The sequence below is a fragment of the Lolium rigidum genome, chromosome 3 (genome assembly GCF_022539505.1).
Source record: "Lolium rigidum isolate FL_2022 chromosome 3, APGP_CSIRO_Lrig_0.1, whole genome shotgun sequence".
Lineage (NCBI taxonomy): Eukaryota > Viridiplantae > Streptophyta > Magnoliopsida > Poales > Poaceae > Lolium > Lolium rigidum.
The window spans coordinates 239,234,696-239,248,254 of NC_061510.1; the positions used below are offsets into that span (position 1 = coordinate 239,234,696).

Genomic DNA, 13,559 nt, shown 5'->3' on the forward strand with positions numbered 1-13,559 from the left:
AGAGTGTAGAGTATGCATTTATCTATTCCGTTATGTGATCAAAGTTGAGAGTGTCTACCGAGTGAAAGTCTAATCCCTAGGCCTTGTTCCTAAATACTGCTATCGCTGCTTGTTTCTTGTTTCTTGCGTTACTACTGCTGCGTTACTACTGCTGCGTTACTACTGCTTGTTTATTGTCCTGGGCAAAGCACTTTTTCGGTGCCGTTGCTACTACTTATTCATACCACCTGTATTTCACTATCTCTTCGCCGAACTAGTGCACCTACTAGGTGTGTTGGGGACACAAGAGACTTCTTGCTTTGTGGTTGCGGGGTTGCATGAGAGGGATATCTTTGACCTCTTCCTCCCTGAGTTCGATAAACCTTGGGTGATCCACTTAAGGTAAACTTGCTGCTGTTCTACAAACCTCTGCTCTTGGAGGCCCAACACTGTCTACAAGAATAGAAGCTCCCGTAGACATCACCAGCGCACGCAGAGACCCTATAAAACGCGCAGGAGCTCTCCTATGCCCCTCTCTCTGCTCAATTTCGTCCAATCCCGAAACCCTACCCTTCCGACCACCACCTCTCGCCGCCGATTGGGGAAGCCCCAAGCCTCGCCGTAACCACTGTCGTCACCGCCATGCTCGACATCATCACCGTGTAGGAGGAATCGAGCCGGAGCAGCTTGTAGCGCCGTCGTCAACCTCGTTTCTCCGACGGCCAGAACCATGAAATCCGGCGATACAAGCCTTCCTCCACCTCGCCGTCACGTGCGTCATACTCGCGGTGAGCCACTCTACCTCGTGGCAAGCTCGCCCTGCTCGATTACACGCCGTAGCGCCGCCGCATCGCGAGTCCGTGGGCACCGCCGCAACACCTCGTCGCCGGGCACGCTCCGGTGACCAAACCGGAGCGGCGCCACCATCATGAGGTTCGCCTCGGCGTCCTCGTTACAACGCTCCTACGCACGTCCCCGCGGGAACCCGGGAACGCCGGCGACCATGGGCGACTGCCCCGCCGGTCACCGTGAACCAAGCCACATCGACGCCACCGTGGCGTGTGACGTGGCCACGGGCCCATTAGTCAGTGAGTAGGGGTAGGCGTAGTCGGGTACGTTTAGTAGTTTCAATTTCAATTTCAAATTCATTAATTACTGCAACTTTGCAAATTCATATAAAATTCAATATAGCTCAGAAAAAAATAAATGATACATCAAAATTCATAGAAAAGTAAACTCTATCCAATAAAAATATAATATGAAATTTTGATTTTTAATAAAAATTTAATTGTTTAATAATGGTTGTTTAAGCCTTTATTTTTATTCTTAATTGAATTAAAAATTCAATAATTAGGAAAAGATTATAAAATAAATAAAAACCAGTAAAGTAAATAAAGAAAACATTAAAACTAATTTTCTTTATTTAGAACTTATTTAATCTATATTAATAGGAATTAAACCCTGATTAATAATTACCCTAAATATTAAAATCTTTAAAAATAGAAAAATGCCAAATCCAATATTAATTTTATTTCAAAGTTATTATAACTTCAACCTTAAAGTGAAGTTATTAATCCAAGAACTTTAGGGTATTTAGAAAACCCTAATTTCATAAGTAATAGAACCAGGAACTCATCATTTCATGTGACTCCTAAAACCCTAAATTAATTAGGAACCCTAGTTCCACTAATTTATGTGTGAACCCTTAATGAAGTCTAAAACCTAAACCCTAGATACAACATGATATTATGTACTTCCTTTTGATCCATAGAACTATAATTAGCAATTTAATACTTGCCATGTTCACATAAAATGTAGGAGTCCTATTATCAATAATTTAGAATTCCAGGTATGCATCCCCATCCAACTTAGATGATCAAACTAGGATCAACCAAGTCTAAACCCTAGTTTCTAATGCCAAAACCATCAACCTTACCTATCCATGCTTAGCATCACACCATTATGATGAACTCCAATTACAACCATGCCAATTTTGTGCATCCTATTCCATACACACTAAACCTTACTAGTGTGAGATAATTATTAAACATCCTATTTAGGAAACCACCATTCCTTACTTAGGGAATTAAATAGCAAACCTAAACAACCTCAACCTAATTATTATACTTCTTATTATTTAAGAAGTATGTTCTTCAAAAGTTATTCTTTTGAAGAAAATAAAGAATCATCATCAATCCTGCCTAATAGGACCTATAGCCAACAACCAGCCATCACCAGCAAGGTATACCAACCTTGATAGCAACTATTTATAATAAATTGCTCAAGATGCCTAGGCTTAACTCAACCTTACAAGCCCTTGGTATCGATGAATCCAACCTTGTTAGGATCCATCTAATATCTACTCCAGAGCCAATTGGAACCATAGTTAACCATAGAACCCACCAACCTAATTATCATACTTGTTCTTTATTAAGAACATGTTCTTCAAAAGTTATTCTTTTGAAGTATATAATAATTAATCATTAACCATGCTATATAGTGTTAAAACTAACCACCATCCTTTACTTGTTAACATTATGCCAATTATCATTCGTTGTGTGCTAAATTGATTACTATGCCTTATTATCTACCTGTTTATAATACCAAGTAATCACACCTGAATAAGAACCTTGTATGTGAATCACTCTAAAAAGTGCAACACACCCTAAACCAATCATTACCACTCACTAATCCTAAATCATCGGGGTTAGGACACGCTTAGAATGATTGCATCTCATACTTATGCATTAATGCATCCTTGCCAATCTTTTAAACATCGTCCTTACCGGACGATGATGTTATTTCAGAATTTGGAGTTACTACGTATCGAAGACCTTGCCTGCATAATCTTGCAGTCAAGAAAGGCAAGTTCATCACTTGCTCATGTCATTTGAGTATTTCTATCAAATTACTTGCAAAGTACTATGGTTATCACTATTGCATAAAAACCAAAACCACTACTTTCATAACTATGAATATGACTATGTGGTGGGCAATGGAACCATGGATTGTGTTGATATGGTGGAGGTTCCATTGCAAGGGTTTACATCCATCTAGGATTAAACAACAAATGTCGCCGGTGATTCTTGTGCCGTAATACCCGTGTTAACCATAAGATCCGGAGTGGGACGGAGTAGTCAAAAGTGTTTCCACCTCTCGTTCATCAACGGATGCGCTTACCGTAGCGGTTGTATACGGCGGAACAACCGGAGGGTGGGGATCCCATTCTAATTCCCCACGGTAATGCAATGCTTACCGTAGCGGTTGTGTCTTGCGGAACAACCGGAGGGTGGGGATCCCATTCTAATTCCCCACGGTAATGCGGTCTATGATGGGTTGCGGCTACCGGCGTAGGAGTGTATGGTAGAGCCCAGGCATCGTCGTCGTGGTCGGGGTCCACCCCGAAATCTACGGGAATAATGGGACCGGCGTGGACCCAGGGTCGGGGCATGCAACAACGGGTGGGTGTTCGAGGTAGCGGAGGAACATGATTGGCTAGACCTTATACCGGGCCTCACACCATAGGAAGTGTGGACGGGAAGATCACCCGGTTGGCACCAAGGTTAAGATCTCTTATGGGTAAAGCAACACACCTCTGCGAGTGTAATGAACCGTAACCTGTCACTCCCTGTTCCGGGATATGGAAGCTGCGAACGCGGCCGGAAAGGAGCTCCATGAAGTTCTAGTAAACCGGTGAAGGCTGACGGACATAGTTCTTCTGAATAAAATCAACCTTTTGAAGAAATGGTTATGAAAACTTGCATTGGTATTAGGCTTTCTGGTCTAATGCCGTAGCTAGTGCATTAAACACCTCTTTCCTATAATGAACTTGTTGAGTACGCTCGTACTCATCCCACTCTTAAATCCCCTGCTTAGATATGGAGGCCACGATGGAGGATCTACAGTGCAACTTGAAGGCCGAGGAGTCAACAAGTACTTCAAGAAACAGGACCTACCAGAGGAGTCAGATACCACATCCAACAAGGAGAAACCTAGATTAGCAATAGAAGGGAACTAGCTTCCTAAACCTAGCGCCTATTTAGCTAGAATCTATTCTTAGCCTTTATAGCTAGTTAAATACTCTACAAATAGAGTTCGTGATAAGACTAGACTACGAGTCGTTCTTCTGGAGTTTATTTGCAGTTTTACCTCATTGTAAAGTAAGAGGCTGTGATGATGTTATGTAACAGAGTCTGTGTGTAATTCTATAGACATGCCTTGTACCCGCATATGTTTCTGTTGTACCACTCTGAGCGATATAATACTAGTGGAACAGTGTTTCATTGGTGTTATATCAGACTTGCATACTACACCATGCAGTGGTATGCCGGGTCATCACAGAGCGGTACCGTGAAGCGGTACGTATAGGGGTAGCGGTACTACCGCTACAGGTACCGGTAGTACCGGCCTGGCTAAATCTGGTTTTCTTCCCTTTTTCTCTCCAACCATGTCACCTCGCTAAACACACACAAAACCAGAAAACCTATCAACTACGCTTCAGTCTTCCGATCTTGACGCGTCCGGCGAGGTCACCGTGCTCTTGCAAATCTAACAATGATACTCAAGGCACACGGTGAGATATCTCAAGTGTTTTCATCAAACACACAAAACTTGGGGTTTAAAGTTTGCTCTTACAGCGCGGCTATGCAAATGTGGTCTGAGCAAGCGTATGGTATCTGCGGCCGCCAAGGGCCGTAAAATAATGCATGGCAAGTTTCGTGCCATGTGTATACCTTTACCTTTTCCTGTGGTTCACCTCTCTACTTCGAACCCTCACAAAAAATCCATATTTTGCTCTTTCGGCACCCATGACGGCGGCAGGCGACTGGGACACATATCTTCCCTCCCGACCGATTTCTCCAACTCCAACTCCGAACTACAGCGGCATGCGTTGGCTGAGACGTGGATCTACCCTCCCTCTCTCGGCCCGGCTTCGTACTCCCTCGTCCACCATACTAGAGTTAAACAAGTCTCCTCCCTCTCCCCTTCTATTTGGACTCAGGATGTGCCATGTCGATTTAGACAATACTGATGGTAGATCCGATTCATTAGGTCGGTTAGATAGCTCTAATCATCAGGCAACCACACTAGTAGTTGTCATTCAGGTCGGGATCATGTTGCTTCACAAGAGATCTGTTAGGCCCGCTGCTTTTCCTGGTCTCACGTATAGGCCTATGTTGGCCTGTGATCAAGAGAGCCTAGCTAATATGACCTAAATCTACAGTTGAACGATGTAGAGGCTCTCCAAATGCTCTGGATGACCAAACCCCCCATTCTTTGCACTACAGAAGGCCGAGGAGGAGTGGATTGTTGGTAGATAGCATCCATACCTTTTTGGAAGAGCATCTTGCTATGTTCCTTCACGTAGTAGATCGTAGCTAGAGGTTAAAATTCATCCACAACACATTCAGAAGATCCATGGATACAATATCACGCTATTTCTCGTGAGTGTTGTATGAAATTGGGGAGCCAATAGATGCGATGATCAAATCCCCAACAAGTCAAACACCTACGAAGATACGCACCCGTTATAGTTAGATGCCATATTTCAAGGTGATCTTAGATATGTTCATCTTGAACTTGCTCTTCTCAATCTTCATGATATCTAAGCTTGATGCCATCCTCTCATGGGCTATATGAGATCATACTCTTGATAACATGCCCATGGCAAGATATACCTAATCCACATAGACAACATGAATGCACATATATAGTGGGTTAGCTCATGAACCATAATCTTTATGCTTCATGTGTTAACCAACTTGAATTCAATCTTCACTCTTAGTCTTGGTCAACCTTGTATCTCTTCAAGCTCTATCATAATATCTTGGTCTTGCTTAACACATAAGCTAGAGCATGACTAACTTGAGTTCCGCAAAAGAACTCCATCTTCATTTCTTCTTCTTGATTATATCATATTTTTCTCTTCAAATCGATGATCTTGATGCCAATACCAAAGGTATAACATTATATTCATGGCATCCACACTTGAATCCAACATGTGGACTTCAAGACATACCTATGGAACTCCTTCATATAAACATAATGAAAACATTAGTACATAGAGGATTGTTATTAATTACCAAAAACACACTTAGGGGCAATGTATCCTTACAATGTGGTCCGAAGAATGGCAATGAGAGATTTTATCATATTGGAAGCATGTCTTGCATAAGAGGAAGAATATTTTGTGAGCGTTCACATATAACTTGAAGACATCATTTATATGAAGATGTAAGAAATAATTTGAGGTTGATCAAGTCGAGCATCTATATATAAGATATCATAGGCTTGAAGCTTGCTGTCCATATGGTGATCATGGATATGTGAAGATGCGCCAAAGAAGAAGCTCTCCATATAGGAGTATGGGGAGCAATTCAAGACATCATCAAGCAAGAACAATCAAGAAAGGCGTTCCATATTGAGGTCAAGATCTTCATCGTCTAGCTCAAGTGGAATGCACAAGGATACGGTTTGTTCTTGATAGGTTTCTTTCTTACCGGTCTCGTGGTGTTAGTTTGGAGACCGGTCTGTAGGATAAATGGGCATACTAAGAGGGATCTCAAGTGAGTAACTTGATCGTATCGTTCGGAGGCATCTCAAGCCCTTGCATGATTGGCATTATATTTATTGTTGTTATTTGGATCTTATCCATGTGATGTTATAGTGCTTGTGGTCATTCTCAAGACAAGCTCCAACTCATCGAAAATGATCTCGTACAGAAAATTTGTTGCGTTTTCAATTTTGGAGTTTCCGTTGGTTCTTTGTGTTCACAGGTTCTAGCTCTTCATACCTGCAAAAATATCCCACACTTATTCTTATTGGTTTGAACTAAATTAGATTTTCCTAACTCAAGTTACTTCTTTTCTATTATTTGTTGTTTCCTCTTTATTTTGTTTGAGAAAAAGGGATGAACGTTTGGTCGGGTCGGTACCACCGCTGCTGTGCCGGATCGCAGTCGGTCACCATGCCACATGCTCGTGATGCTCTCTGGTGGCCACACGACCAAGATCGTCACTAGGCCAGTAGTACCGGGAAAACTCGCTGCATGTGGTGGCTATTGGCCCCTGCACCGCGCGGGCGGTATTACACCTCCCCTTGGTGGTACTACAGGCCCAAGCCTGGCCAGCACAATGGGTAAATTTTGGAGGTAGTATTTAAGGCCTTGTTCTTTATTTCCCATTTAGCTATTCTTTCCCCACTTTGCTCTTCCCCACTGTTTACATTTTTGCGAGCTTGCTATCTCTCTCCTCCTCGAATGATTCTTGCATCTATTTGAGAGAAAAGATATAGGAGATGTAGGTCCACATTTTGACCAATCAAAATCTCTTCTTTGTGAGGGAATCCTTTTGATCTAGATCTTGGAGAGAATTGGTGTTCTCCTCTTTGTTCTTCATTTCTTATTTTCCCAATATATAACTTTTGTAGCTTTGGTGGAATTCGAGAGTTAAGGATTTGAGCATCTTGTGTTCTTCCCATTGAATTTGGTGCATCAATTTGAGTTCTCTACGGTGATATGTGGAGGTGAAATTTTGCGAGTTGATTACTTCGGGTGCTTGTACCCGAATATTGTTTCTCTTGGTTCCATGAACCCTAGACGACATGTGGCCTTTTGTGGCATTGAGACCTTCATGTTGATTAATTGGGAGCCTCCAATTAAGTTGTGAAGATAGCCCCAAGTTTGAATGTGTTTGATGACCACCTTCAAGGTTCCCCTAGTGGATCGTGGCCTCTTGCATTGTGAAAGAGTGTGAGGAGATTACGGTGAGCCATTGTGGCGCTTGGAAGGACATTGTGCTTCCACACCGCTCCAACGGAGACTAGCTTCCTTTGGGAAGTTAACTTCGGGATACATCATCGTCTTCGCGTCACTCGGTTATTCCTATACCCGAGCTCTTTACTTATGTACTTAATTTTGTGATAGCTTTCATGCTTGAATTTATATATCTTGCTATCGTCTAGTTGCTTGTCTTGCTTAGCATAAGTTGTTGGTGCACCTAGGTAAAGCCTACTTGATATAGGTTTTTGTGCTTGACAAATTAAACGGTTGTTTTATTCCGCAATTTTAAGCCATCTCATAATTTTTTTTAATCGCCTATTACCTCCTCTCTATGTGACATCCATATCCTTTCAGTGTTTCATCATCTTTAAGAATTCAATTTTTAAAACTTGTTAGAATATATTAAAAACTGGTTTTTTCGAAGTCCTCGTCATTTGGAACACAACTATGCACTTAAAATATAAAGCAGACATTTGGGAAAAAAAGTTAAGATATGTGAAAACTTCAGAATCCAATGAAAATGTGTGGGATGAGATGACAGATAGAGGTAGGTGGTGGCAGGATGAACAAGAATATTCTTGCATGTGTCTTAGTCTCTTAGACCATGTCACCAGAGTGCTATTTCCGAACATAAATGTTAGATCGATTGTGGCTACATGCACCGGATGTCCAGTGCACGGCACAAGTGCATTTCTCGAGACATACAAGTGGCCAAACTGGATACCTGAAAAAGGTCCTTCCTAGCTCCTCTTCCCAACTCTTCCATTGACAAAACCTCAAAAGAAAAAAGATAGCAAAGAGACCCACACTCTGGGGGTGGTTTTCTTTGGGCTACATGGTGCGGGATGCTCTGGATATATGCTAGCTAGGTGGCTTGGTTTGTAGTTAAGGTTTTTGTTTGGTTTTCCTTACATAAAGCAGGAAATCATACGGTCCATTTTTTAAATAAATTGAACAAACTATGTTCTATCTAAATTGGGGGACAGAACTAGTCTTCTTAGTAAAAAAATGGAAAGTAAATCACATATATTCAGTTTTGAGTACTGATGTGAATTAGCCTCAATCACTTCGATATAGCTATTGCAAAGTTTGCATATAGCGCGATGTCGTCATATGTGAGTAACATTTTCCTTCGACCTACACTGACCACTTGAGTTTGTGATCGCCCCAAGATAAAAGATGATCAGCCCATTCCTGCGTGAAGCCATTTGCCATGACGTCTGACAAAATGATTCCAAAAGGATCAATCCATATCTCGTTTTGAATTCAACGGCCAAGATCTATATATAAGGATAGCACACTCTCGGGGTTGTTAGGCGACAGTGACGGACGGCGGCGTTTCTTCTTAGTCCAATCTCCCCCTCTTTTCTCCTCTCCGTGGGAGCCAAAATCAACCAAGACTCGGCAGCACACGGAAGGAATCGAACGCTGCGATGGCGATGGGTGCGGCGGTGCGCGCGGCGGCGGCGGACGCCGTGGTGACCTTCCTGTGGGTGTTCTGCGCCTCCACGATCGGCGCCTCCACGGCCGCCGTCACCACCTACCTCAGCCTGCACGAGGGGATCCAGTACGCCCTCCTCGTCACCGTCTCCATCCTCGCCCTCCTCCTCTTCGCCTTCAACCTCCTCTGCGAAGCCCTCGGCGGCGCCTGCTTCAACCCCACCGACGTCGCCGCCTTCTACGCCGCCGGTCTCACCAGCCCCTCGCTCTTCTCCATCGCGCTCCGCCTACCAGCACAGGTCTGTCTTCGATGTTAGTACCTTCTTTCTCGGCAGGTCAAATCCAATCAGTAGGACGACCAACAACCAGCGGGCATAACAAATCTGTGTTCGTTGCTAGGCTGCCGGCGCCGTGGGCGGGGCGCTGGCCATCTCGGAGCTCATGCCGGGGCAGTACAAGCACATGCTCGGGGTGCCCTCGCTCAAGGTGGATCCCCACACCGGCGCCGTCGCGGAAGGGGTGCTCACCTTCGTCATCACCTTCACCGTCCTCTGTGTCGTCGTCAAGGGACCCCGCAACCCCATCGTCAAGACAGCCATGCTCTCCCTCTGCAGCGTCTGCCTCATCCTCACCGGTGCCGCATACACCGGACCTTCAATGAACCCTGCCAACGTACACTACTGCACAAACTCACTCTCCTTTTTTCGTTTCATTTCCATTGAACTGCAACCCCCGACACAACCGAACTTTGGTGATACAAATGGGGAAATTCTCGGCGTCATATCCACCGTTCAGTGTCACTTAATGCTTTATGATTCACGCTGGGCCGCCTCGGTATATTTAGACTGTTTCATATCGATACGGCATATATCTTCGACAATAAAACGAAACAGTAACAAAATCTAGTTATTTTAGAGACATTACCCATAGATTCCACACCACATTTAGATCATTTCAGTTAAAATTCCAATCAAATTATCGCGAATCATAGGTTTTGAAAAAATTAACCATGATCCTACGTTTTGTTATCAGAAATATACCACACTAATATAAAACAAGCCCAATTTAATGGGAGAAGCTAGCACGAAACTCAAAGTACTTGACGGTGGATTTGGCACTGGTAAGTACTAGGGCTGTGAGACAAGCCGCTTTCTGATGCGTGTTACTTCTTCCTTTCGGTTCCCTTTTAACTTTTTTTAGAAGTCATCATAGAAAGGTGTATTATTTTCATAGAAGTAGTAGCCAGATTGTTAGAATGATGTCTTTTGGTTTATAACATCAGTTCAAAGATTAACCACTACACACACTTCACTCACAACCGAATGGATAAGCCTCGCCCAAACAGAACAACAAGGCCACATCCTGACCAACGTTGTCACCTCCCAAGAACAACATGTTCGCCAGAACTCTTCAAATCAACGTACCATCCACTCTTGTGGGCCTTAAGAGTTGGTGAGTGGGCGACAAGACTTGGTCGATCCCAAAGAAGGCATCATCTTGGAGTAACTGGTGACGACACACATTGCGCTTCGAAATCTCAACTGTGAAGTTTGGTGTTGCCTTTAGCTACTTTCAATTAGTTCTTATGGGAAAAGTTACTTTATACACATCCAAAACTTGGTAAAATGTCAGATCTTGACAGAATTGACGATTCATGCCAAGTAGTGCTAAAATTGTAGTCATGCTACTGTATGCGACTATTTCCCATCTAATATGATCCGATTTGGATATCATGCATGGTTTCGCGGATAACTGATTTCGTTGAAATATCATGTACAGGCATTTGGCTGGGCGTATGTTAACCATCGACACAACACCTGGGAGCAGCTGTATGTCTACTGGATAGGCCCCTTTATTGGTGCCATTCTTGCTGCGTGGACCTTCAAGGCCGTGTTCCTGCCACCGCCCCCTAAGCCCAAGGCAAAGAAAGCATGATGAACTGAAGCAAAAAAAACTTTAACTCAGCAACCGGCTACAAATGTTAATTCTGAAGAAGCCAATTTGCCAGAAGAACAAAGCAATAATTTATGAATGAGCTTAGTTACCTCAACCTTTTCGAAAAAAAAGTTACCTCAACCTTACACCAATGTTTAACTTACAGTGGTAATCTATCGATCGTTCATGTTCACTGTCTATTTGTTGTTTACCATTATCTTTTTATTCAACCATTCAAAAAACAATATACCACAGGACGAGCACGAGCCAGATACAAATGCAATATCTATCAACGGAGTAACACCGTTTCCGAGCATGGTTTGCTTTGACTCCCCGAAGACCATCTTTCGTCAGGTTCATAGTCTGAAGTTAACATGCCAAATGCCAACGCCTCTTGGAAGGGAGTTACCTAGTGGAAACTGACTTTAGCTCCCGATCACCAGTGATTCTGTTGTTAACAAAAAAAATTAAAATTCACATATAAAAGTTTCAAAAAAATGAAAACAAATCCAGACATAGTCAAAGATGAACAAAATTCTCAATGTCGTCATCAGGCCACTAAGGAAACTCTAGTAACTGTTTCCACAACGAAAAAACTAAGGGCGCGTTTCGTAGCTTGCATCAGATTCCTGCACCACTGGCGCAGCGGGAAGAAATCCCCTACGCGTCGTAGACGGGCCATGGGCCATAAAAGTCACGTTGTTCGGTGGCCTACGCAGAGTTTTTTTTTTTTGACCCCGTGGAGATTTACGCTCTGCCCGTTTGGTAGATCGGATTTCAGGCCTTGTAGCAGCCCAGATCGGCGCCCCTGTTGTTTGGTTGCAACCTAGAATCTGCTTCTGCTTACCTCTTACCTTCGGTTGTGAGGTTACCAGCGATCAACAGCATAAACAAGAACACAATCACAGTTCAGGCAAACTTAGCACTGATCATAGTTCAAACACGGTCATAGTTCACGACACAGGATGATCATAGTTCACGACACACGAGAGACGATCATAGTTCAATAGACGACATGAACAATAACTAGACACAGACATGGCAGCAGCGACACAGAACCAGGTAAGCTTCAGACATGACTTTTATAGATGACACACCTGGTGGTGTCACCACGACACCTGGTCATCACCTCAGTGCAGGTGTGGTCGAAGATGACCACACTATACGCGAAGGTGGACACCTTCTTGAAGATGAGGAACTGGCCTATCTGCAGCTGATGAGCGACGGCGAAGCCCGCCCACCCCTGGTCGATGTATGCGCCATCGCCTTCTCTCACCGTAGTCATCCTCCAGTTGCAGCCACTGTTGGTGGTGATGATGATGTTCGAAGGGATTTCTCCGAACCACCAAACGGAATCTTGAGGGATCCGTAGCCGATTGAAGGCGGGCATGAAGACGATGCGCATGAACTGGTCTGGCCCTACGTCCGGCTGGAAGTGGCCGATGTTAGCCGCCCTTCGCTTCTTCGACGATCCCTCCTCGGGGGTCTCAGGTGACCCAAGATTGACCTTCTCAGTCTGCCAGAAGAACACATGCCATTAGAGATGTGCATGCTCACAAGTATATAGATAAAAACGAACATCGAAAACATGCGATGCCTCATACATTGGATCACACGGCAGCTCAAGGGACTGCCCTCAAACTAAGTCTATTGTGCAAGTAATCACACACACACATGACTAAGTTTGAGGGCAGCACCTTACCTTCCAGTGTGCCATTGTTGAATCATTGACCGATGCACTAGGAAAAAAAATGAGGCCTCATAAATTGGATCACACGGCAGGCAAAGGGACTGTCCACAAACTAAGTCTAGTGGGCAAGAAATATGGCACACATGACTAAGTTTGAGGGCAGCACCCTGCCTTCCGTTGTGCCATAGTTAAATCATTAGCCACTGCACAACTGAAGAAGTACAAACATAGAACGCAAGGTAGCATATGCCTCATACAATGAGCACATATGGAGGAGATGTTTGATCAAAACCAATGGCATGGTGATGTTCAGTCAGGCCATAGGTTCTGATCAATCATCTCCTGACACTATGATTCCCGATTACAATGATCGGCCTAGTTCAATCAGAAACAACACAATCTAGAACAAACTAGCGCGACTCATTCCGCACAGCAATCTGAACATGCTAAACCCCAGCACAAAAAACCCTTCCCCTCTTTGCATGCACAGTAAGATCTGGCAGTTTCAGCAATCCACAGTCCGATCTAGAAAGGATCTACCGCAATCCGATATTAGAGTAACGGATCTAAGCAAATCGAGACCGTGAAAAGCAAGAACTGGACAAGAACAACAAGAAATGGGGACGAACACCGGGCAAACATCAATCCGAACGATATCCTAATGGAAACCCTAGCAGATCTAATGTGCATGTCGTTGCAAATGACGAAGGTGAGAAGGAGAGGTCGTTACCGCCA

General features: G+C 43.8%; 1 protein-coding gene across 1 annotated transcript; it reads left to right on the forward strand.

Moving 5' to 3' along the window:
- The first annotated feature begins 9,135 nt into the window (after positions 1-9,135).
- LOC124703187 (aquaporin SIP1-2-like) lies at positions 9,136-11,332 on the forward strand. Its single transcript, XM_047235413.1, has 3 exons — positions 9,136-9,498; positions 9,599-9,871; positions 10,979-11,332. Exons 1-3 carry the CDS (start codon positions 9,193-9,195, stop codon positions 11,132-11,134), a joined length of 735 nt encoding a protein of 244 aa, XP_047091369.1. The 5' UTR covers positions 9,136-9,192; the 3' UTR covers positions 11,135-11,332.
- The last annotated feature ends 2,227 nt before the right edge of the window (positions 11,333-13,559 follow it).

What these genes read in the sequence shown, in the direction of transcription:
- LOC124703187 (XM_047235413.1), top strand. Translation starts at nt 9,193, where the DNA reads ATGGCGATGGGTGCGGCGGTGCGCGCGGCGGCGGCGGACGCCGTGGTG. An exon ending in CGCTCCGCCTACCAGCACAG is followed by an intron (nt 9,499 to 9,598) that starts GTCTGTCTTCGA and finishes GTTCGTTGCTAG; the next exon opens with GCTGCCGGCGCCGTGGGCGG. An exon ending in CTTCAATGAACCCTGCCAAC is followed by an intron (nt 9,872 to 10,978) that starts GTACACTACTGC and finishes TATCATGTACAG; the next exon opens with GCATTTGGCTGGGCGTATGT.